The 25359-nt window shown below is 53.3% G+C and overlaps 1 protein-coding gene across 2 annotated transcripts; it reads left to right on the top strand.

Annotated features, from left to right (window-relative positions):
• The first annotated feature begins 9257 nt into the window (after nt 1-9257).
• ELOVL1 (ELOVL fatty acid elongase 1) lies at nt 9258-23094 on the top strand. Of its 2 annotated transcripts, none has more exons than XM_062003605.1 (8): nt 9258-9276; nt 19713-19774; nt 19930-20120; nt 20275-20355; nt 20543-20599; nt 20923-21028; nt 21187-21323; nt 21717-23094. In XM_062003605.1, the coding sequence occupies exons 2-8, from the start codon at nt 19729-19731 to the stop codon at nt 21969-21971; spliced, it is 873 nt and encodes a 290-aa protein (XP_061859589.1). In that variant the 5' UTR covers nt 9258-9276; nt 19713-19728; the 3' UTR covers nt 21972-23094. The 2 variants fall into 2 exon arrangements, with proteins under 2 accessions (XP_061859589.1, XP_061859590.1); XM_062003606.1 differs by having other exon boundaries at nt 9271-9280.
• The last annotated feature ends 2265 nt before the right edge of the window (nt 23095-25359 follow it).

The following is a 25359-nucleotide window of genomic DNA, read 5'->3' on the forward strand; positions in this document are numbered from 1 at the left end:
TGCCCTCAGCTCCCAGCACTGACTGCTTTACCCATCAGGACTTTGTTTCCTCCTAAGTCATCAGCTTTACACTATTTTCCATTCCCTGCTAGGAAGACACCCTCAGTGCCAGTTCCCCAGGGAGCATCTCCCCTGCTGCCTCACGCATGGCTGGGTTGTCAGTGCTCCTGTCCATTCATGGCACATGCTGCTGCCCCAGCCAGCTCGCTCACTGATAGTTAAGAGCTTACAATGCCACAAAAATAATCATATTGGTTTGGCTTATTTTCTGTAATCCCTGATGATTGATATTTATATTTCTCTGCTTTAAAGCTGTATCGATACTATCACATATTTTTGGGTCATTATTTTGCATGGGATGACTGTGGAAGACACACCTGTTTACAAGGCCATCCTGTTTACTTTCTAAAGATGCTGGCATAACATCAACTTGCTTGTTTTCCAGAGCTTCTCCAGGCTTCCTTGTCTTACTGAATGTCAGCATTCATCATTTGGATTATTCAAAACAGATTCTTTTACTGTTTTTTTCAATTGTGAGATGCAGGATACCCAGGCTGCTGAGTTTGTAACATGTACCTTATGCAACTGTTGTTTAACATCTTCCTGAGTTACTGTTGAGAGTGGTGAGCGTTTCACCCTCATGACAGGAATGCTTCATCTGGCTTCCTCCCAAATGCAGGACTGAGATATTTATTGCCTTTCCTTCCTGCCCAGCTATCCGCAGTCCCGCTGCTCCCAGCCTGTGTCGTGCATCCAGCCGTGCTGGGTGCTGGCTGATGTCCACAGCCTGTCCTGCTGCTGCCCTGGGCCACCTTGCCCCTGGAAGCCGTGAAGCCCAGCATAGTGCCACTACTCCCCTGTGTCTTACGTATCTCTCTGTATCCACTGATCAGCATGACTCATATCTGCCCCGTGTTTGTTCTTCAGTTCTGTCCCCAAGCAGAGGTGTGCACACAAGTGTCTTCTTTTGTTTAGAAAAGCATAACACTTTGGCTTGTGTTTTTAACCTACAGATCTCTTAAGTGAGTGTCATTAAGCCTTTTCAGTGAAGGTGAAATACATAAGGTGCAAGGGAAGGTGGGACTGAAAAGATGAGGGAGGGGAACCTCTGCAGTTCTCCACTCTCCATACAGCAGTCAAGGCAGGAAGGCAGGGTCTCAGTGCAGGCTGGGGGACTGGTTGCCATCCTCCTGCTAGGAGGACAGAAACATCAGAGACCAAAGGAGAAGTCTTCTGGTGGGTGGGTTGAGGGAGCCTGAGCAATGTTTTATGCTAAGCATCATCATAATGGGATGTATGCTGCCAAAAGGCCGTAAGCCAAGTTTTGCATCTGCATTGCTCCCAAAGCAGCTTCACCTGCAGCTCGCACAGGAGAGACAAACACACGGAAAAGGTAGCAAAATGTGCCTCTGAACTGGCCATTTAAAAGCTTGTAAATGGATAGAAAGTCAAAGGCTCAAACTAAGGGAAAATGTCTGACTGGTGGAAGGAGAACCCCCAGGTTGCCCCTCTGCTTTTCCATGGCTCTCGGGAGAGCCAGAACACGTCTACGTGACAACTGGTGCCTACAAATGAATACACAGGTGCTCTGGGAAAATCCCACAGAGCTCCTTCTTCCAACTGAGCCCAATAAATCTTCATCTGTCTTGGAAGTAAAATGTTACCACTTTTTTGCACAGAGATGCTGTGGCAATAAGGGGTGAGATGTTTGGATGTGTTTGCAACATATGCCATAAAAATAGTTCAGGCTGATGTGACTCCACAGTTTATTTATGGTCCTTATGATACTGTAGCTCTCTGGCTGGATCCATGAGCATTGCCTTGGTAGAAACCTACACTTAGAAATTAATGAAAACCTTCTGCAATCTGCTCAGGGGTAGCCTTGTACATGAGGAAGCACAGAAGGTAATGCAAAGACTGGTGTCTGGCTCCTCTGAAGGAGAACCTTTTGTCTTGTGTGTGTGTGTGTTTAAAGAAAGGAAATTACTACGTGTATTTTTCTGACAAAGACCCGTGTTTTGCAAAGTCAGGGGATGAAGAGCCAGGGTTGCTGCAGCACTCACCTTGTCACTGCTGCTCAGATTCTGTCACTGATTTACCCACTTGCTACCGTCATGTCCAAGCAGTTTCTGCACGCATTATCAGCGGTGCTAAGGTCCTGCTTGGCGTGGCAGTTCCTCTCCTCTGAGCAAAGAGCGTGCCCCACAGTGTGTACTTGTGCATTACTTTTTTCCCTGAGCGCTTGCTGGCCCTGCTTTGGGCCAAAGGGGCATCATTGCTGCCTGTGGGTGTTATTTTGATGCTGTGGCATTTTCCTCTTCTGAAACCAGACCTCCCCTTCGATGCCTATTGCCAGGTGGCCTTAATGGGCTGTGTGTGTCTGGCGCTGTGACGTGCCGGTGGCGGGCCCTGCCCTCCCTGGCATGTGAGCGGAGGTGTGCTGCTCCCGCTGGAACTGCGCTCGGAAGCGCCTAATGCCTGTTTACGTGGAGTTGATCTTGGTATTGATGCAGCACTGAAATCAGGGTCCTGCTGTGTAGGATGGGAGAAATGACTCTTGTCTCCTGCTCTGGCTGTAGCAGTGTGGCAGGACTTCAAAGCACTGCCTACAGGACCGATTTGTATCCCCCCTGAGAAATGCACTCTGTGTAAGTGGGGAAGAGAAGCCATAACTTTGGCTGTCCTGTTTTTGTAGACTTGGGTTCTCGAGGGCATCACAGCGATAGAAACAGCCACAGTCATCATCAGCATCATCATAGCACAGCAGCCCGTTTTGCTCCACTGAGTGGAACAATGCGCTAGGCCATGACTCTGTTGCATGGGGCTCTGGGGGAGCACATTTCATGTGCAGCCTCACTCCACAGACACTTTTTGGAGAGGTGTGTATTTGCAGAAAGGAGGCTGCCCTGTTCTCTGCCCACTATCTCAGGGCAGTTTACTACATATCTCTGTTTCCCTCCTGGTTATATCTGTGCATTCAAGGGAAGACGGTTGCTCCTGGCTATCTCCCCTCACCATGGGAGCTGTCCCACTGCTGCTCTCCCCTGCCCCTGTGCCCCTTGGACCTGCCAGCTAGGTGTGGGAGCCCAAGGCAGGGCCTGCCACAAGTTCTCTTACCTCTCAATGTCCTTTTCCTCCCCATCCATGGGTCTCAGGGCATGCGCTGTGCTGCTGACTGCACCCGTGGAGAACCTCAGAAGCAGAGAAGCTGCCAGGCAGGATGGGGAGGATGGCAGCCACTGGGGAGGAAGCAGCATCCCCTGCCAGCCTGCAGCCTGGACAGGCAGGCAAAGCCCAGCTTTGAGCTAAAACACGGCCTCATTTCACAGCGAAACAATCCCTCTTTGTGTGGCCTGTTCTCCCAGAACAATCCTCGCTTCTGACAATGTCCTTTATGTGGCTGAGTCGCTGCAGTGACCAGCAGCGTGCTCAGCCTGACGCCTGGCAGTTTGCACCAGCTCCTGCCCACAGCTCTGCTGCCCCATGGCTGATGCATGACACCTGGGACCTCCAGCCTGGGCAGCCTCTGCTTGCGACTCTGTGGCCACTTCAGGTCACCTGGTGCTGCTGCATCATACGTTAGGAGGGCAGCCCTGGGATGCAGTGGTACAGCATGGCATGGGGGTGTCAAGTCACCAATCTGACTGTAATCCCAGCTGCATGTTGGGAGTGCAGAAGTCACCCAGCCTTTTCCAAGCTGCTTTCTCAAGCTTCAGGCAGTCAGGGACAGGTTGCCAGAGACAATCAACTCACGTGGGCTCTAAATCATGGTGATCAAATGAAATGTCTCCAGATGGAAAGGGAGATTCTGGGGATGAGCAGGACCAGGGCTTTCCCATTATCTGCTTTTTCGACTATGAGACAGCCTTGAAAGCTCCTTTAGAAGAGGCAGTTTTCAGGACCCTACCAGAGACAGAGCTCACAGAGCTGCTGTGATCTTCTGCCACTGCATGCTGCATGTGGACAGTCACCAACGCTTGCACTGGTGACCAAGGACTCCAGTTGTGCTGAATGTGTTGAAGTCCCCAAACCTCCTGATCCATTGCAGCTTCCCAGCAGTCCGTTCTGGGCCTTGCACTGGCCCTGCTGTGCCTGCTGCTATGCAGAGGCACAGAAGAACGGGCTTCTTCAGGCTTTTAGTCTCCTTGGGCACCTTGCTCTAGCCATGGCTCCGCTGCCTGTTCCCCACTCAGGATTTGTATGGATTTGGAACAAACACTGTTATTCCATAAGGTTATCTGATAGGCCACAGGAACAAGTGGGCATGCTTTAGCAGGTCCAGAGTGGGCTGAGACTTGCAGCATGCCTGTGGAGAACCCCAGGGTGTCACTTATTGCTGGGGTGACATTGTCAGCCCATAGAAACGGGTGCCAGGGCTCACGTCAGAGAGGCTGCTGGCATTTATGGAGCTGATAACTCTTGTCCTGGCAGGAAACCACAGTCATGTGTGCTGCCCACCCAGCTGGCAGGCAAAGTCCAGCAATTACACACACCAGGGTGAAAGTCTGCCATCAAGAATCTGCACTCCAGGACACCACCATGGTGCCTGCACGCTTCAGAGTAATGCTTCTACCTTCCCTTTGATCTCATGGCATGCCTCTGTCCAGGTGATGTTTTAAAGTAAAACTACAGTATCACATCAGGGATTTCTGCTGTAAGGGGGTCATTTCACACCTGCTGGATATAGAAGTGTTGTGAACTGTTTCTTGGTAGCTTGAGGGGCTTCTAAGGACTTAGAATTCCAGAACTGAAGGTATTTCTTCCGGCTGATGGGGAAGAGGCCAACACTGACAGCAATGGAGTAATTGGCCTTTATGGCTAGGATGATGTAATCAGAAGAAATAACAGACAAAAGCACAAGATGAGTCACTAAATGTTGCTGTCAGCCGTGGAAGGAGGCAGCACATCGGCCTGAGCTCAGCACATCAGCCTGAGCTCAGCACAGCATGTGTGCCCGGGCATGGCCTGCAAATCACAAAGTGATACATGGCATTTTATGGTTCTTCAGGCTGCCAGTGCCTCTTGCCACTTGTAGTAGCCATGAAAGCCTCATTTAATTTTCTTTGGTATAGACAGAGGTCGTTTAAGAGCATCTCTGGGATGATGAGTCACAGAGGTGATGTGCAGCAATGATGTGTGTTGGTAGCGCTTCAGAGTCCAACCTCAGGAGAAAGGAGGACAGGTTAAAAAACATTAGAGAGCCCATGAACTTTCAATGCTTTTATCTGATGACACGTAAAACCACTGGCTTTTCAGGTTTAGAAAGAAAAGGATGGGAAGATCTGGAAATTTTCACTACCCAAGTGCAATAAGGTAGGTGAATTTGCTATGTGCGTCATATACTTTAACTGCAAAGTTACAGGGCCAAGTGCACATGTTTAATTTCACTGAACTCATTTGGCCTTCTTATTCTCTTTTTGATTTTTCAAGTTGAATAATTCCAATGGTTTTACCACACAAAAAGTTCACAGTTCAATTTTTCAGTATTTAAAAAAGGAATCGTTACAAATTCAGTGAATAAGAGAAGAGAAACTCACTGTACAAATGAGGCATGAGCAAAAAGAGATTGCAGCTCCCCAGAAAGCCAGGATGTTGACCGTGTCTGTCTCTGTCAGAAAAAATGAGAAATCTGGCACCTGGAGGGGCTGAAACCTGCCTTTTCCCCACCCAGCTGCGTGGTGATCTTAAGCCACTACTCAAGACTAGCACCAGAAAAGGTGTAACCCTGAGAAATTGCACCAGCATCTCTCATCACACACAGAAGAAATTATTGTTACAAATCTCTGAGGTCATAACCTTTCATTGAACTTCATTCCATTGTCATTGCTTGGTTTCTCCAGACTCTCCCATCTGATGCTCTCAGCTTCTGCACTGATGATGTCTTCCATCTTTGTGCCTTCAGCAAGTTGCATTAATGCATGTCTGCTCTTTGCACCAAGACAGAAGAACGAGGAGAAAGAGAGGTGCACCTAGCTCTGCAAAAAGCAAGGAGAAAGCAGAAGACAAAGACAGTTGTGGAGAACAACAAAAAGGAGTTCAGAGATGCACACCCACCTCCATCTGATCAGGTCTCATGCATGTTGAGAAGGATCGGTGAGATCCTCACTAAAGCTACAGTGGAAATGGTGAGTTTTTCTCCAGCATAAGCAAGGGAAGGAGGAGCTTACATTCTCCTCAAACTGGAGTGTGGTGCAGCCCAGGTTGCTGCCACCAAGAGGGCAACAGCCAGCTTGTTTCCTGAATTACAGGCGAAGAGTTAATGACCCGCAGGGCTTTGCCCGCCGAAGGAGTGGTTGGTGCAGGAAGGACACCTTTGTGCAGCTGTGACACGTTCATCTCTGGCTGGGCAGTCCAGGCTGCAGTCAGAGCAGCACACTGGGTTGGCTGCAGAGAGCTTCTCTCCCAGATTTCAGGTCACACAGGCAGGATTTAAGATGGAAGCAGAAAATTATCCATTTCTAAAAGTCTCACTCCAGACACTTCAGGATCATCAGGCTGTACACAATAGGGCCCATCACTTGGGCCTTGTCTCCTTCACCCTCACCTCTCTTATTTTTGAAGGATTTTCTTTGCTACATGGGCTTGTGTTCTCCTGCTTCCAAAGAGGCTGGAAGGTAGAAACCCAGATCCACAGCATGCAGCAGATTGGCCAAGTCTTTGCTGGAGGCCTGTCCCCACGGGTTAAAGGGCACCAGCACCACTCCCCAGCTGGCTGTAACTGGGCCAGTGCTGTGTTGCCAGGGTGCTTCAACAGACCAGGGTCCTCATACCAGCTGGAGCTCCTACCCAGGCTGCTGCAGCTCTGGGCATGTGGTGGGACAGGGGAACACTGAGGAACTGCAGACACCCACTGAACATGAAAAGTAAAAAAAGGCAGATAGACATGCAGACAAAGGTAACCCAACAAAGCAAGTGAGCGTGAAAAGAAACACCAACTCATCGAGGAGAAATAAAGGGAAAAAGGTATTTGATGTGTTGGAGAATGAAGGAGAGAAACCAAAGATCTGTTAGCAAGGAAAAACTACAGAAATAATGGTGGAGGCAGCACGTGCAACAGGGAATTAGAGTCTGGGACTCAGAGAGGACAGAGAGATCGTATTCAGAGTGGAAGAGAGTGACCTGGAAATTTATTCCAATGGCAGGAAGAGGCTAGGCAGTGCAATTTGGGACTCATTGTTGGAGCCTGACAAGCCTGCCAGTAAGGGTGGATCCAGAGGACAGAAGGAATGCTTGGAGAAAGCTATGAGATGTGGGATACAATGTGGAAAAGTATCTAGTAGTGAGTGTGAAGAAACGCACTGGCTATCTCTCCTGACAAACAACATAGCAAGGTTCCCACTGAACTGGGTCACGAACCAACTGAAAATAGAGCAATGGTGGAAAACAAAAGGAGAAGGAAAAAGAAGTGAAGAATAACAAGCAAGACCGATGCCTATACTTAATGAGGGAGAGTGCTCAGGCAGCTGCAGGCCGGCCAGTTTGATGTTAATGGTGTTTAGTTAAAGAGTAACGCAGCACATGGGCAGGAAACGGGAAGTGGGATAAAATACAGTCTCTTATGTCTGACTAACCTGATAAAGTTTCTATAAATCTCTAAGTCCCTTGTGTGGACTCCAGGGAAGCAGCTGGGAACCTCAGTAGATGTAGGGGCATAAGCACAGGAGTTTCATGTGGAAAGGAGTGGTTAAGGTCAAGGTGAAAGCAGAGCCTGGTGAGAGGGTGCATATGAGGACACACTGAAGGTTACTACTGAGGTACTTTGTGGATGTTCTTATAAGTTGATTTCCTTCGGGACTGGCACAAATATTAGTTACAATTTGATGAAATCAGAATGTTCTGGTGCGTTGGAGCTGTGAGGGAAAGTAAAAGAATGCTGTACCACCAAAAAACAAGCATGAAGGTTGTCAGGAATTGCAGTTCTTTACTTCGCTTGGGGGACTTTGTGAGCTGCATGCTGACGTGAAGGAGTTACAAGAGTAACCAGCCAGAGTGACTCTGAACTGTCAACACAAAGGGGGACTGAGAAAGGCAAATGTAGCTCTGGCTGTATCCAGATGGGCAATTCTCACCAGGTGAGCACCAAGTCTGGCACCATTCCTGGTAACCTGTGTTCAGGAGAGGGGACTTTAACAGCAGCATGGACAGAAGAGTTGCTGTGGCATTAGGTGCAGTGACAGACTGGCTAAGAAAACGATGGAAAAACTTCATTAGTGTTCCATTTGTGGCTGAGAGGGAGATGATTGCTGTCTACAAATACACTGGAGCATAAATACCAAGACAAGCACCTATTTGAGATAGAAAGCAATGTTGGCACAGGCACAAATGGATATTAACTGGCCCTGCATCAAATTAAGCTGGAAATGAGAAGACAATTGCTAACAATTAGAGCAGTGAATTCTGAAATTGCATTCCTATCAGACACGTGTGAGCCCAAGCCCTGACACTTTTGGAGATGAAGCTTGGGAAGTCTGAAGGTAACACATGATGAAGTGGTGCTGGAAACATCTTGCAGGGAGACTTAACATCTCTGGATGCTGTGTCGTTTGCAAACGCTTGTTGTAGCTGTTGCGGTGTCACTTGGAAAGAAATAGATGAAGACATCTACCACGTTTATTGACCTGTAGTTGGTCATTTCCTAAAAGGCTGGAAGAGTCCATGGAACCACCCAAGCTGAGGGTCTCCTGTTGCCACTCAGCTCTTGAAGGTGTGTGGCCCACTGCCTGTGAGGGACCCAGATTGCTGCGCCTCGGCTGCAGGGGACGAGCCGGGCTTCTCCAGAGCGGGAACCCGCAGGAAGGCCGTGGCTTCCATTGGAAGCAGACGGGATTTCCCAATGGCCTGCGACAGGAGTCACGAGTGACTCCAGCTCAGGAGCACCGGAGAAAGCGGAGGCCGGTGTGCGAGTGACGCCGGGCCCTCCTGCCGCCAGTTCCCTCACCACCACCCTCGGGCCACCTTCCGGACGCTGCCCACACCCGCAGGCTCTTGCAGGCCGCCTCTGCCGCCGCAGCCCCTCGCCGCCCCCGCGCAGCCGCCCCGGCCCTGCAGCGCGGCGTCTCAACGGGAGGGCGCGCGGCCGCGGCCCGCCAGGCGCCGCTGGCTCGGGCGTGGCCGCGGGGTGGGCGGGGCGCGGCGCCCTGCGCTCATTGGCCGCGGCCTCAAGCTCCGCCCCCTGGAGGCGGGCCCCTCGCCCACGGCCAATCGGCGGCGGGGGGCAGGGCGGCCCCTTATAAAGGCTGGGCGGCCGTGGCGGCGGCAGTGCGGGTGCGGCCGGTGGTGAGTGCGTGAGACGCGGCGGCTGGCGGGCACGTGTTGGGGGCGAGGGGGAGGCGCTGGGTGCCGCGTCCGGCACTGGGCGGTGCGCGGCCCTTCACAGGGGCCCGTTTGAGTTTTTGGGAGGAGCGGTCTGAGCCGGGTAGCGGGTCGGGTTTTGCTGTTGGTCTGTGATGGAAGGGCTTTCGGGGCTGTTTGCTGAAGGTTGTTGCAGAGCAGGGAGTGCTGAGGCCTTGGTGCGGTTTAGCTACTTTGGGACTGAAGCTTTGCCTGTCAAGGACTGTGGACTCTGTCCTGATGAGGAGCCTCTATGCTGGCTCGGTACCTGCTAAACAGCCTGCGGGAGTGGAAGAGCCTGCAGGAGCTTGTGTGTGTGTGTGTGTGTGTGTCCGTCACCTGGGATGCTCTGGGATCGTGGGAGGATGTGGGTGGTGTTCACATCACCGAAGCGGTGGAGTGATGAGTCTGGGGAGGCCGCGGCCTAATGGGCGGGAGGGGTGTTGTGACATGCCCTTGGCAGGTGGCGAAGCTGGGTGCGGCGGCCGCTGGGCAGGAAGGCGCTAGCGGAGGCTGTCACCCCCCCGGGAGTCGGGGATAACTATAATAACAGCGTGGATCCCTGTGACAGGCCGGCGGGGTGCAAACCGATCGGCCGCAGGAGGAGGAAGGTAAATGGAGTCAGGGCAGGGTTGTTGAAGTGATGAAGAGCAGCAGGGTCGTGATGGTGTGACTTGCTGTACTGTTCCCCCAAGCCCCTGGCACCCTGCCCGGTGGTGCTGCCCCAGAGCATCCTCCAGGGTGGCCAGGGAGGGACGGGATTCCCTGCCTGCGGCGGGACTGTCCTTTGGGGCAGTCGTATGCCCGAGCCTTTCCTCTGTCCTGTCTTGGTGCAGTGCTTGGGACGCTTTCCCAGCCTGCCAGGAGCAAGCTCTGTGTCTCTTGGTTGTGTGCCGGGGTGCAAACACGCCGGCCTCCGGCCTGGCAGGTCTCTGCCTGGGGGCTGTGCCGGGGCTGCCTCCCCGCTGCTGTCAGAGATGCGCCCCGAGCCGGGGCTTTATTTCCTCTCGAGGTCGAGATCCGTACGATCTGTACGACTTCGGGGACGGGGCTCGGCACCGCTGCGTTGGCAGTTCTGGCGGGGCTGTGGCAGCTGCTGTGGCTGGCCCCGGCCCGCCCCTCCGGCAGGCTGCAGGGCAGGCCGCGGCCGGGGCTCACCGGAGGGCGGCTCTCCCGTCCCGGTCGCCTCGGCGGCGGTGCGGGGGCCTTGCTGGGGGCCGGCAGCCGCCGGGTGTCACGCCGCGGCCCTTCCCCGCGCCGGGCCCGGGCCCTGTTGTTGGCGGTGCCGCCGCTCGGCCGGGCCGCGCGCGGCGCTTCCGGGGTCCGGAGCGGCCGTAGGCCCGGCGGCGCCCCACCCCGAGGCCGCGCCGGAGCCGCCCGCGCTTCCCGCCGCCGGGACGGGGTCGGGGCGGGGATCGGCGCTCCCTCCGGCGGGGCGCGCAGCTGCGAGCGGTGCCCAGGGGCCCGGCTGAGCTCGGCCGTGGATGAGGGCTGCGGGGAGAGAGTGTTGAGGAACCCAGGAGGGCCGTGTCCCGCTGGGGCTTTGCTGCAGCGGGGTGGGAGCAGCCTCCGGTGCCGGCACTGCCCGCTCAGCGGCCATAGAGCTGTCTCCTACAGAGCCCTGAGCATCAATGTACCATTGAGATGGCTCTTCCCCCCCCTCCCCCGGGCAGGGTGGCAGTACCAGGCCTCCTCCACTGCTTCCACACAATGTTTGCATTGAGTGCAGGCTCGTGTAGGTGCGTGGCCTCTCTCTGGCCCTCGCTCTGGAACGCCGGTGGGAGGAAGAGGTCACTGTCACCCTTCTGGTGGCAGCAACAGCCTGGCTGCAGGCTCGCCTTGGACCGTTTTGTGGTCATGCACGGGGGTCTGCACTTGCTGGGCAACTGTGGGTGTAATAACCATGGCCAGATGCTCCTCTGACTTTCCGCTGGCAGTGTGGAACTTGGTGGGCATGTTCCTCTGTGGTAATGAAGGGGCAGTTGGGAAAGCTGTTTCTCTCCCATCTCTAAGAGACTAAATGAGACAATGTAAACACAGACATTGTGGCAGGAGGGTAGACCCTGTGCCTCAGTGCTGCTTCCCACAGTGGGGTGTTGGGTGCTTTCTTTGTGACTGACTACCTTGGTTCTGGAGTCCTAAGGGCACGAAGAAGTGGGATAGATACCCCTGTGCTTAGTGGACAGGATAACATTGGGTGATTTCCCTGCTACTGCGTTTCTTCAGAGCATCTCTTCCCCTCCCAGAGGCCAGAATTGCTTATGGGCAGTGCCTCCATCCTACTGCGCTGCCACAAATTGACCACCTTCTCTTGTGCCAGAATGCAGCCAGGGCAGATTCCTGTCTGGATGTATCTGACCTTCCCACCAGACCTGCTGGGCAGCTTCTTGAGGATATTTAGAGAGTCAAAAAGTTGGCTGAGTCCCTGGGGCTTGACTGAAGCTGCTATATCTTATCTCCTTCCTAGGAAGCCCCTCTAGTTCATCAGTGTGAGCTGCTGCTGGCAGCCTGTTCCTATGAGAAGTAGCACTGTGTCAGCTGTGGCAGTATCTGCTTGCTGTGTACATCTTTGCTTGTGGGAATTAATACCATGCCACCCACACAGCCTGGGCCTCTGCAGTCTTGCCCTGCATTGTGTTCTCTCTTCTCTTTCCTGAAAGTCTTTTAGATGAGGAGAATTTGGATTATATGGTCCTTCAGGGTGGAAATGTTACATGAGATCGAGTATTGTTAAAACTGAGGCTAGGGGAGTAAAAACTCATTCTGCCCCAGAGCTGTCTCTCTCCATGTTTTGCAGGTAAAAATAAATGATCTTACTCAAGGTTCTGAAATGTATCCATTCTCTCCTGGTGGAGGAAACCTCCAAAGCTGGTGTCAGAAGCAGGCACATTGCTGCATGTTTTGCTTGGCACTGGCCTGGAAGGTTGTGAGTGAATGCTTCCCCTTTTCTGCTGGAGGTATAGCACAGCCAACACTGTGATCCTTCCTTTAGGAAGAAGATTACAGGAGATATTGGGAGTGGTGGCTGTGATGGCCCAAGAGATCCTCCTGTATTTCTGCACTTTGCTATTGAGTCTGTTCTAGTGTGTGTTACTGGCTGTCAGATGGTGGGAGTACTTGGGCTGGAAAGTCTGGTTCTTGCCAGCCAAACAGGTGTGGCAGCCTGGGCTCCTGCAGGGAGGAGCTGGTCCCCAGGATCCAGGGCTCTTCTCTGCAGGAGATGTGGAGCTGCTGTTACTCAGAGATGACAAGTTGCAACTGCTACAACCAGCTCCCCACCAGGCAGGCCTGTGTCTGAATGCTATCTGAGACTTTAGTGGCTTGGGGATGGTGGCAGGTGGTAACTGGCTCTCATGGTTCTTGATGTCTCACAAGGTATTTAATTTCTGGTTGATTCCTCCCTGTGGGATGGATCAGGATGGTAAGCTGTCATTGTGGCAGCAAGTTTTCCAGCCTTGCTGCAAGGAGTGCTGTTACCCTGTGAATCAGGTCAGCTAGCTTGCTGTCGTGTTTTGTTAATAGGTTTCTTCTGTATAGAAGCAGTGTGATATAGAAACCTGTATGTATATAACATTAAGAGGCTTTCCCTGTCTATACAGGACCAGCAGTAGGAGCAACAGCCTTGGCTTTGAGTGGGCCATCTACATGTGTGTGAAGATAATCAGGCCTAATGCTTCTCTTTTCTTTTTGGGGGCTCTGGAGGGCTATGAATGCTGTTAAAGGTGGTATCTATTAAGCCTTATACTTGTTGGGATCTGTGGTCCATATACTGTGCTGCCAGTCTGGCATCTCCAGTATTGTCCTAGAACATCCCTTTTCCTTGTTAGAAGGTTGTTGGGTGACTGTACTTGCTGCCTTGGTGTGCAGGGTAGAGGGGCCCAAAGCTGATGTCATTGGTGAGTTTCCAGGCAGTGACCTCTTCTCTCAATGAGAAGTGGCTCTAGGTTCACACCTGAGATTCTTGAATGGTCCAGATAAAGCTGAGGAGGGATTTGAGGAGTTTCTTTTCTGCTTCTTGCTTGGTATACATTTAATGTCCACCTTCTCTTGGTGAGCTTGTCCAATTAGTGCATAAGATGAGATGGTGCCGAGCACAGTAATCATCACTGTGCAGTGATTACAGACACTGCTGTGGGAGCAGAGGTGAAGCTTTTAGGTGAGGTATTTGCATGATGATTAAAATCAGAGGTGAATGTTTCAGTACAGCCTGTCTCAGCTTTAGACAGGGGTGCTCCATGCTCCTCTGCTGCAGAGCTTTAGAAGGCTTGACCTACTCATAGGAGCAGGCATCAGGAGTTGCCCTTGCTGGATCCTAGCCTTGCCTGCCCTGCTTTGTCACCTCCTGAGTTCTGTCCTTCACCAGTGTGCTCACACACACATGGGGGACTGTGGGGTTCCAGCCCTGCAGAGAGGGACTCTGCCACCTGCATCACCTCCTCCCTTCACCTGGGGTTGCATGAGGGAGTGGACAAAACTTGTTCTTGTTAGTTTAAAATGGAGTTCTAGTTCTTTCTGCATAGTATTGCCTTTTCCCTGACAGCTCTCATCTGTACAGATATCAATGCCCTGCATATGCAGCCACCAGTGTTGAACGGGGTAAGGAGTCAGCTTGTCTGATCAGCTGGGGGAGGTGCTGTCCCTGAAAAGCCACTGTGCTCTGCATATAGACCTTTAACTGCAACCTGTGCTCTTGGGAGACCTTGAAGTCTGATTACCTGCCTTGGTTTTTGTACAAGGTTACTAGTACCTTGTTGCAGTGGACTTGCTCCTTGCCCTGAAAGCTTGCAAGGTGCCACACTGACTGCCCAGGCTCTGTAAAGCTTGCCTGCTGATCTGGGAGTCTCCTCTTGCTCTTCCTGCTTCCAGCAAGCCTGGGAAGGGGAGAGCTTAGTTCCTGTTTGTGGGATGCCATCCAAGGGCCTCACGTTTTGCAGTCACCCTGTAAGATCGTGACAGGGTGTTAGCACACGCTTAGTGAGGATGGGGAAACTCTTCCACTTCAGACAGGTCACTTCCTGCTGCTCAAAGCCAGTGTGACTCCCACAGCAGCTGCAATGGCAACCCTTGTGAGAGCTGTTACATATCAAAGGTTTGAGGGTTTGCATCTCTTCTCTGAATACAGTCCTCTTACACTGGCTGCAAAGGACATGGATGTAGAGGGGACGGTACCAGGCTGTTGGCCATGTCCTTTGGCACTCAGCATGAAGTAGCTGAGCCAGAGGAAGTGACAAATTCATGTGATTCAAGTAAGGAAACTTATCTGGTGGTGTTAGTATGATATTTCCCTGTGGAGATTGTAGTCTGGGACTGCCGCTCCTCAAACGGAGCAGTGGCTGGAATTCTCAGAGCAGAGGTGCCAGGCTCTGCCCTAACCTGCTCCTATGGCTTTCTGAACTTGAAACATGGTAGTTCATGATCTCCTGACAGATTGTCTTCAGTGCCTTATGAGCTTGTGCACAGCCATTTCTTTAGGCTGTGGTTTCTCTTGAGTGGGAGAACCATGCCTTCAGTAGTCTGTGGACAGCACTGCCCCTCACTGAGTCTGTGGTCAGATGGTTGAAATCTGTAGCAGTAAGGCAGTTGTACTTGAATACAGCTCTCCTGGTGAGTGCTCTCTGCTATGTTTTTGAGCTGGTTCCTCAGGTGCTGTGTGTGAAGCGATTGTGTACTGTTTGGTTACAGGCCACTCTTCCTTTCACCTGGGTGCAGAGTGGCAGGAGGAGATCTGAATCCAGTTTTCTGTACTTTATGGTGAACTTTTAGTCTTTAATCCCACTGGGGAGATGATAAAGAACAGTTTTGCTGCTAGGGGCTGACTGGGCTCCTTCTTGCCTTTCTCTGACTTTCAGCTTGTATTTTGTTCAGGGCAGACATGGTTTGCTGGATTTACTTATGCATAAGCTCAGAAAAGCTTTTCCTGAAGCTGACAGCTCCAGCATGTGCTGTACACAGTCCCATCTGTGCCTGGTCTGAGGCTACCAGACCTTGGGATGGTCAGTCCCACTCTTTCACAACAGCAACCTCTGCTGGCAGATGCTTCTGATCCACAGGTCACCAGAGCTCTGGGAAACACTTTCCCTGGCTACATGGAGCTGTGTGGAGGCCTTGCTACTTGCAGGACCCACCAGGAAGGTGGGGAGCTGGGGGAAGACGGACCTCTCTTCCTGAGAGGCTGCGACACTTGCAGCTGCAGCATGCAGTAAGCCTTGCTGCCAGCTTGTAGGTCAGGGATACAGCTTGGCTTGATATCTGGGACAGTTGGTTATCTCCTGACCTCTGGGGGTTGCTACTCCCTTGGGGGCCCCTCAGGGGCCATTCCTGCTTTAGCCAGTTTAGCAAGGGCTCTGTGCCAGCTCTCCCTGGGGTTGTAGCTCTGTGGCCACTTAGCAGACTGTCTTGGTGCTGCTTGTAATTAAACTAATGGAGAGATTAGGGTGGCGTGCTTCACACTTATTACAGGACTGCAGTCTGACTGGGCTGTTGATGGGGCAGGAGTGTTGGAACGAGTCTCTTGCATGCAGATGGTCGCTGTGCAGAGAGGGAGGTGCGTTGCCAGGCTGTTAACAACCAGCTGGGTCCAGCTCTGGTCTGTCAGCACTGTGGTTCACAATGCTGGGAGACTGACTGCTCTTGGTCTGGTTATAAAGGGCCTTGCTGTTGTTGCTGAAGCTGCATTAATGTGCTGTCTAGCTTGTTGGTAATATGTGGTGTGCACAATTGCTTGGTGTAAGCAAGTACCTAATGCTTGGTGTTGGCTGCTGGGACAGGACTCTGCTTTGCAAATAGTGGGAACTCCTGTGCTGTGCTGGAGAAGTGACACCCTGTTGGTCAGCAGTGGAAGGAGATGAGTTGCAAGGTCTCTAGGTATTGTGCAGAGTGTGCTTGGGCTCCAGGGGTTCCTGCTGCATTTGGATGCTTGGACCTGTTTGCTTGACTTCTCTTCAGCTGTTCAAGGCTCAGCTTTGGGTTCCTCATCTCCACCTAGCTCCTTGCCTGAGAGGATCAGGATCCAGGAGGAGTCAAAGGAGAGTGTCTCCCCTGGGCTGAGAGAACAGTGTAGCATGGAAGGAAGTAAGAGCAGATGCCTGGCTGGATGGTGAACCACTTTCAAAGTGCAGAGGGCCATCAGTGTTGGTGGTGTGCACAGAGGAGACGGCAGAGGTGAGTTCAGATGCTCAGACACTTGCCGCTCTGTGCAGGAAAACCACTGAGTGCAGCAGAAAGGCTGGCATGGAGCCGTGGCTGAGGCAGGCCAGTGCTCTTGGCATCCTGCTTAGTGAAGGGAATGCTGAGGCCTGCTCTACAACTCCCCATTGGCAGCAGAACTGCCAACAGCCCAAAGCCAGTGAGTGCTGCTTGGGAGACAGAATAGTGGTGAGACATACTTGCATCTGCTCACTGGGCAAGGCATGCATCAACCTCTGCTAATGCAGGAGCATGCAAAGAGCACAAGATGTGAGAGGGGTTCCTTGGAGATGTGGTTGCTCTGTTAGCTGGATGCAACAGAATGTTGCTCTGCCTAGGGAAGCTGTAGAAAATGCTTTTTATAAGAGCATGTAGCCTAATTCTACTAGTTCTGCCCTGGCAGAAGTCCTGGTGCTCGCCCAGAGCCCGTGTTCAGGACAGGTGCAATGGCTCCTGCCTGCCTGTGGTGTGTGTGCCTGTAGGAGTGCTGAATGTGCTTCACAAGAGTCAGCAGTGAGAGGGACTTGCTGTTCATATTGGTGGGGACTTATGTGTTACTGCTGGGTTGAAGTGGGCTCCTCCTGCTGCTTGGAGGAATGGTTGGATTCAGGGCTGCTTCCAGGATGACTCCTGTCTGCTGTGTGCCCCATGCAGCCTTCAGTGGGTCTGTCAGGGTAAAACTGCAGTGTGAGTCTTCTCACCCAAATCTCCATTGTCCTGGACCCTGTATTTTGAGCCAGGATCCTAGTTGGCCAGTGATCCTGGAGCCTTGTTGCCATCAAGGGCAGCAGAGTGATCTGTAGTGCCTGAGCTCAGGTGTTTCCCTGCAGTGGGAGCTCTAGCTCTGAGCCTGTGGGCAACTGATACTAGCTTCTCATCCTAGCCAGCCCAAAATAGGCAAGTACTGTGCAGGAGTTTTGCCTCTGCCCTGAATCTGTAGTGAGACCTCATTCAACTTGGCAAGATAAACACAGAGCTTGGATAGTCAGGTACCTGTGCTGGGAGTTAACTCTCGAGTGCTCCTCAATCCAGCAAATAAAGGTGTAGCTGGATGTAGTGGTTGAGAGCTTAAACTAGACAGACAAGTTTGAAGCTTGCTCTTAGCCACTAAAGCAACATAAAGCTCAATAGCTTTCAGGACTTGTACTTACTGCATTTCCCACAGCTGGAGCCTCAGGTGGCTCTCAAGGATGCTGTGGTTCCTGCTAAGCTCTTCTGGCCTCTACTACATGTGAAGAGTGGATAATCTTGGCAGTGCCCAAGCCATTAAATACTACTTGTACCACAGTGATACTACAACTGAGTAATGCTTAGTATTTTAAACTCCCTGAAAGCTTGGGTTGGGAAGGTGAGCATCTGTTCTGCTGCTGGTGCCTCCAAGGTGTGGGGATCAGTCCTGAGGGTGCTTTGCCCTCCTGTTGCTGATGCCTTAGAGGTGGCACAAGGAGCCAACCTTCTCTGCTTTGATGCACAGCACAACTTCTTTGGCTCTGTCCTTGGGGTGTGTGGCTGTGCTGGCTGCTCTGGAGGTTTGCTTGGAGGAATGGGTGCTTTGAGGGGTGGGGATGAAGTGGTAGACCTGTTCCACTCCACTGCTGTTGCAGAGGCCGGTTGGCACTCTCCAATCTGGAGGAGCACAGGGGATGACTCTGGCACAGAGCCAGGCACAGCAGGGCATGGTGTGTGCCAGGCCCCTGTGAAGAGTGCTGCCACCACAGCCTGTGAGGTGGTTGGTAGCCCTGCATGGGTAGAGTCTGCTGCTATTCTGCCTAGGTCCCAGCTAGAGCAAAGAGGACTTTGAGTTCTCCCTCTCGCAGTAAAGCTGAAGGAGCCATGTTCCTGCTGGCTGGTGAGGGCTTGAGGTGGCCGTAGTTGGTGGATGCTCCTAGCTGGGACCTTAGTTGGGAGTTACTCTGGCTTCAGCCTTCTGGGTGCTGGTCTGGGAGAGGCTGCATGCTTCGTGGTGGCAGCAGCAAGAAACCTCCTGGGGAGGATGGGCTGGGGACCTGTTTCCCCAGGCTTATGTGTGGGCAGTGATTCATGTGCACTTTCCTGAAGGAGTAGGTGAGAAGTCTAGCAGCAGCTGTGGGGACTGCCTCCACTGCAGGTGGGTGAGTCAGGTGAGGCTGGGCCTGTGCTCTGGTGTCCTGTGAGCTGGGGAGAGGCTGGGGAGCACAAGGAGCTGGGTGAGAGTGTTTCAAACTCATCTGCAGTAGCAAGATCCCAGGCTCTTACTGCTCTTCTGGGGAGTATCTGTCTGGATTACTGTCTGATGTGGGCTCATAGTGAGGCAGAGAGAGTGTGGGGAGCACCAGTACATCTCCCTGCAGCCTTATATCAGTCTACTGTGGCCTTTTCCACTACCTGGGTACTGGGTACAGGGTAGGTCCCCTGTCCTGAAGGGGAGTGGAAATGTCATTGCCAAGTGGGATGCACCCAGCCTCTGAGGTGCTGTGTTAGGGGGTGATGGTTCTTTTCAGGCAGTTTTGTGCAAGGATATCAAAGCAGCAACTCTTGATACCAGAAGCTGTTTCTGAGCCAATGGCCAGCCTTCCTCCTGCAGTGGGCCTGCCAGTGATGCTGTGTGGCTTCTCTGATGGGGACCAGTGGGCAGGAGCCCAAAGCTGACCATAAAAGCACTACTGTGTGGAGAGCAGGGGCTGGAGACCTTACATCAGGCAGAGCGGTGTGCTGGGTGGGTTTGGGTGGCAAGGCTGGTGCACACCACATCATGGTGTGGGTGATAATGCTTGAGCCTGTACAGCAGGAATGAGACCAAGGGTCTGGAGATACAGTGCTGAGGTTGAAAGCTTTCCTATCTGGCTTGAAAGGTTAGGATTCTGCCTTGGAAGGACTACTGGTGGTGGATGATGGGATTCTCAGCAGAGCTGGGGAGACAAGGCCAGGCACAGTGAGAAGTGACCTGATCTAGGTGAACCTGCTTCTGCAGGGGGGTTGGACCAGATGATCTCTAAAGGTCTCTTCCAACCCCCACCATTCTGTGATTCTATAAGTGGGAAGCATGTGGCTCAAGTGGAAAGCAGATGCAGGGATGTGATCAGCTGAGAGCAGTGCTGGCCAGATACACAGGACTGTCTCTGAAGCTTTGCTTGGGACTTGCTGACCTTCAGGCCTGTGTTCTGCAGGCTGCCTTCCTGGGAAAACAAACACCTGATCTGCCCTTCCTCATTCCACAGAGATACTGCCACCATCATGGAGGGGATTGTGACCATGTATCAGGACTTCATGAAGAAAGCAGGTGAGCGTGTGCCTCCTCCCAGCTGCAGGGCTGATGGTGCCACCCAGGCATGGAGGGTGGGCAGCTGTCCCTAAAGCAGTCTGGGTGTAGCTGCATCCTGCCCAAGCAGGTTGGGGTGAGGATGCTGACTGCCTGCCCCGTGGCTCTCTCCGCAGACCCCCGCATCGCTGACTACCCGCTGATGCAGTCCCCGTTCCTCGTGATGGGCATCCTGCTGGCATATGTCTACTTTGTGCTCTCCTTGGGGCCCCGGCTAATGGCCAACAGGAAGCCTTTAAACCTGAAGAAGTTCATGGTGCTATACAACTTCTTTCTGGTGGGACTCTCGCTTTACATAGTCTATGAGGTGAGTTGTGGGCTTTGTGTGGCACTTATGAAGCAGTGCGTGCAGGCTGCATGGGTGATGGGGAGCCCTGCTGCAGGCTGTTGCCTGTCCTGTGCAGGGCTTGGGAAGTGCAGTGGGTGATGTGTTGGGCCTCATGATGATGCTCTTGTTGCAGTTCCTGATGGCAGGGTGGCTGACTGGGTACACCTGGCGGTGTGACCCTGTGGACTTCTCGCAGGACCCCAAGGCCCTCAGGGTGAGTTCTCATCTCTCTCCTGATGAGTGGAATGGCCTTAGCACTTCTGTTTGGACAGCAGGGTCACAGCTGCCTGTCTCCCAAGTCTCTGGGTCTTGTTTTCACATCAGGGTTACTCTGTAGAGACCCTTGGTCCCTGGGCATGTTCAGGCTGAGTTGTATCTAACGTTAAGCTGTTCTGTTACAGATGGTCAGTGTTGCTTGGCTTTTTGTCTTCTCCAAGTTCATTGAGCTGACAGACACGGTGAGTGAGTTAGGCCTTGTTACTGCTTACTGGGCAGGGAGGTAGGGCCCAGGGTATTTGGGGTAGGTGCTTTCTTCAGCCCTTCCAGTCTGACCTGACAGTGTTTCTCTCTGGCCTCACTACAGGAGAGGCCACTCTGGGCTACTGCAGAAGCATCTCGCGGTATTTTATATCTCTAGAAACTGGGGGGTGACCTAATGTGTGGTGGCAGTGAACTTTGGGGGGAGAAGCATCACTGAGATCAGACTGTGAGTTAGTGCCTCAGTCTACCCTAGCTGTGCCCAGGGCTGCAGGTCCTTGATTCTGTGGGGCTCTCCTTGCAGGTGATCTTTGTCCTGCGGAAGAAGAATGAACAGGTCACATTCCTGCACCTCTTTCACCACTCTGTGCTGCCTTGGAGCTGGTGGTGGGGAGCCAAGTTTGGGCCAGGTAAGATGGAAACTGGATGCAGAGCTTGGGGAAAGGGTGGGGTCAGCCTCAGCATGCTGAGAAGGGAATTTTGGCCCTCCTGAGCTCCTGGGAACTCCTTGTAGTGCTGATTGCTGCAGAGAAGTGTCTTAAGCTAATGAAAAAAATTCTTTTAACAGGGGGAATGGGCTCATTCCATGCCATGATCAATTCCATGGTGCATGTTGTCATGTACTTTTACTACGGGCTCTCAGCAGCGGGACCTGCCTTTCAGAAGTACCTGTGGTGGAAGAAGCACATCACAGCCATCCAGCTGGTGAGTCTGTGCTGAGGAGCTCAGCATGTGCCCTCAGCCTCTGATGTGAGGGGCAGGCTAGCCCTTGTACCTAGGAAAGGTGTGGCCAGCAGCTGTAGTTCTCTTCTGTGTCCTTGACTGGGTTTCTGTCAGCTATGGGCCTCTGACAGCCCTACCAGCCTGCTTGGGGTTCAGGTGCTGCTCAGCCTGCTGCCCCCAGGCTGCAGCCGTGTTGGGGGGTGAGACACACGCTGCCTTGAGGCTCGTACCTGTCTCTTCCAGCTGCTGCTGACTGGCCTCACCATAAGGATCTGCCTTAGAGTGGGAAAGGAGCCAATTGACTTCATTTAGAAAGGTCTCTAGTGGGATCCCTGCTCTCATGAGTAACTTATCCCTGCTCTGCCTTGCTCCCAGGCACAGTTTGTGATAGTCTCCATCCACATCTCCCAGTATTACTTCATGCCCAGCTGCCAGTACCAGTTCCCCATCTTCATCCACCTCATCTGGATTTATGGGACCATCTTCTTCATCCTCTTCTCCAACTTCTGGTACCAGTCCTACACCAAGGGCAAACGGTTGCCCAGGGTGGCTCAGCAAGCAGCCCAGCACAACGGTAGCAGCGTCCATGAGAATGGTACTGTCACCAATGGCAAAGTCAAAGCCAACTAGAGGGCAAGGCCCTCCCAGAGCCAATGAGAGCCCCGGGGCAGAGGCAGCTGGGACCTGTTCCCCTGCTCCTGGGTGCCACTAGCCAAGTCAAGTGCCTACAGACTGTTGTACCCCTGTGCCCAGCCCTGCTGTCCTCTGTCTGCATGCCCAGCCCCTCTGCTCTGAGCAGCCACGGCCAACTTCTCCTGCTCCTGGGAGGGCTCGTGCTGTTTGTCAGTGTTGCTGAGCAGAGAGGCAGCTGCCTGCACCACAGCTGTGGGGCCACAGTCCCATTCCAGTGTTTCCAAAGGAACTTCCCTAAAGTGCCTACATCTGGCCCTTCTGCCTGGGGGCCGTTTCCTTCTGACCAGGACCAAAAGAAGAGACCTGTCCCTGTCCTGGTGCCCTCTCCTCTTCCCTGTCTCACGAGAGCCTGTGGGTGAGCAGGCTTGGCCCTGGCTGCTTGCTGCCAGCTGCCAGCTCAGACGTGAGTGCTGCTGCTCTCCTGTGCCCCTTGGTGCAGTGCCCAGGCGGGGCCCTGCCTCTGCTCTGTGGCTGGACTCTGGCCCAGGCCTGCCCAGTGCAGTACATGTGCCCTGTGCTTGGTGCACAGCAGGGCTTGTGCCAGCCCCAGACGCCTCCCCACGCCGTAAGCCCACGTTGCCTTGCCTTTCTGTGCCTGGGCTGGGTGCTTGGTGTGTGCTTTAGCCACACTTGCCTGATCCTAAATGGCAGCTGAGGGCTTGCTCCAGTGTAGGGGGGAGGCCATGCTCAGCCTTGGCTTGGATCACTTCCATTCTTGCAACTTCAAGACTTGAGCAATAATTGCCCTCAGAATCAGCTCCTGGGCTCTGCTGCTTGGGACCAGCCCTGCTCTGGCCCAGGGGGTGCACAGTGCAGGGAGGGTGGCTGGAGCCTGCCCTGCTGTGGTGTAACAGTGAGCCACTCTTGCCTCTATGGCTCCACCTGAGCCTGGGTGAAGGTGTTACTCTGCCCTACAGCAGGGCAGTCCTGGGCCTGGTGCCCATCACCTGCTCTGGCTGTAACCAAAACCGTGCCGATGGCCTTGAGGGTGAGGTGAAGGAGCCAGGCCCCGTCAGATTGGGCTGCTCTTCTATCACAAATAAACAGACAGAAGGAGAAATGGCTCAGCCCTCTTGTGTTCCTGGCTTGCTGCTCTCAGAAGCTGTCCTGGGTGTTTGGTCCTGCCCAGGGGCTGGAGGCAGGGCTGGGAGCAGCAGCTGATGCAGCAGGTTGGTGTGTTGGGGGAGAGGACGATAGCAGTGTGCTGATGAAGCAGAGGGCAGACTGTTTCCCAGTGTTTTGGTAGAGCAATGCTGGGGCAGGAAATGTGTCAAGGCTTCTGTTGTGAAAGTGGCTCCACCCTGTGAAAGAATGGCTGGGGTGGAGCGTGGGTGCGGGCTGGGGCAGGGCCAGCTGCCCAAGGAGCTGCTGCTTTTCAGAAACGCTGGGGAGCTGAGGAGTGGCTGAGCAGGGAACAGACCCCCTGGAAGCCCAGGGGATGGGGAAACAGCACTGTTGCATTCTGCATCCTCTGAAGATGCTGCTGTCTGTGAGTGTCCCTTCGGTCTGGATCTGCACAGGTGCCAGTTTGAGTTAATCAGAGGGGGCTTTTGGCTGCTGCATTGCTCTTGCTAAGGAAGTGCATCATGCCCAGCTGGGCTCTGGCTGTACTACCTGAGAGCCTGGCTGCCCTTCAGCAGTGGTGGGGTGTGGTGCTGCCTGCCCCATCACCTTGGCATGGGGTCCCTCCTGTGGGGGGAGGCCAGCAGTGGTGCTGGCTCAGGCCTGGGAAGACAAGTGGGTAGCTGCAGGGCTGCTTGTGCTTGGGAGGAATGCACCAGCCAGCAGGCCTCCAGGAGCTCAGTTCCACTGGAGGCTGAGCTGGGGTGTGTGTGGGGGCCTTAGATACCCAGCCAAGCTTGGTGTGAGGGACAGCTCTGTCAACCCTACCTGAGCTGCTGTACATCTTGAGGCCATGCTCTGAACTGTAGGAAAAGCTCTTCAAGTGACCAATATGCCTCATCACCCCCTGTTGCAGGGCTCAGTACATCTAAAAGGGGATCTGACTACTCCACTACACACTAGGATGAAGACTGGTAGTGTAATGTGTTCTCCCAATTGCTGCTTTGTGGGCAAGGACTGCCATGAGAGCCTGCTCTGGTCCCTGCTGCAGTGGTGTGTAACATGAGTTCAGTGCTCAGAAGCCACCACTTCAGCAGCTGTAGGTGGCAGTCCAGCTGAGATGGAGCTTTTCCCATCTAGCCTCCTTTGCCCTCAGCTGACAGAGAGAGAACTGTCTTTGCTTTTGCCCAAAATAGTAACAATACTATAAACTAAGGCTTGGCATTCTAAAATGGGCTGTTCCCGCTGTGTGCTCTGCTCTCCCTTCCTCCCATTGTTCCTCTGAGCTGTGCTCTCTCCCTGGGCTGCCTGTTGCACTTGCTGATTTATCTGCTGTCATGGTCAGGCTGGACTGCTGCTCTAAACTGAATCCCCACCTTATATGGCAGTAGTTCCTGGGCCTGCTGGCTCAGGGCCCAGCTCCTTCCTCTGCTTCTCCTTGCTCCAGGGCAGGAGGACCGGTATGGGGCCAAAGGAAGATGCTGCAATACTTTTAGTTACCTTGAGTAAGGTGCAGAGGACTTGCAAGGGGTGTGCAACAAGACAGGCTCTGCCAGGGAAGATGAAGTGCTATATTACATAGGAGTGAAGAAACTACACCAGCTATATAAACCCTTCCTTCCAGGGTTGTGAACCACAGGAAGCCTTCCTGTGTGGTAATCCCTGACATCAAAGTGCAGGGCTGGGGGGCAGGGCTGGGAGGGAAGAGCCTAACCTTACCTGGGGGTTTCCCCCTTTGCATTTAGCTGCTGCCCTAGGATTTCCTTCAGAAGAGGAAGAACTGCCTCTTCTTCCCAAGGTGGCCAAATGAGGATGCTCCAGCAGCCCTGCTGGAGCTGGTTTCTTCCTGTGCCCCCCCTTATCAGCAGGAGGTGTGGGGGCTGCTCTGGTTGGGGCACACAGGCTGACCTTGCTGTGGCACACATTGCTGCCAGCACTGCCTACCTCTGAAGGCTCCAGATGGCTTAAAGCTCAGGAGGCAGAGTGGGAGTGTGGGGCTGGGTACAGTGTGGTACAGTGCTGAGAGGAAGGTGGAAACAGTTACTAGCAATAATCCACCCTCAGCTAATCACAGGCTTGTGGGAGGCACAGGCTGAGGTGCTACTCAGCTGGGCTGTGGCCCTGGCAGCCCCTGGAACTGTAGGAAAAGGCTTCAGGGAGTGATAGGGCTGCACCTGACCCAAACTCCATGCTTCAACATGCAAAGCAATGTGGCTGCTGTGGCTGTGCTGGCTCTTGCTCAGATAAATGCTCAGGTATGCTC

This window comes from Colius striatus, chromosome 10 (assembly GCF_028858725.1).
Source record: "Colius striatus isolate bColStr4 chromosome 10, bColStr4.1.hap1, whole genome shotgun sequence".
Taxonomy (NCBI): domain Eukaryota; kingdom Metazoa; phylum Chordata; class Aves; order Coliiformes; family Coliidae; genus Colius; species Colius striatus.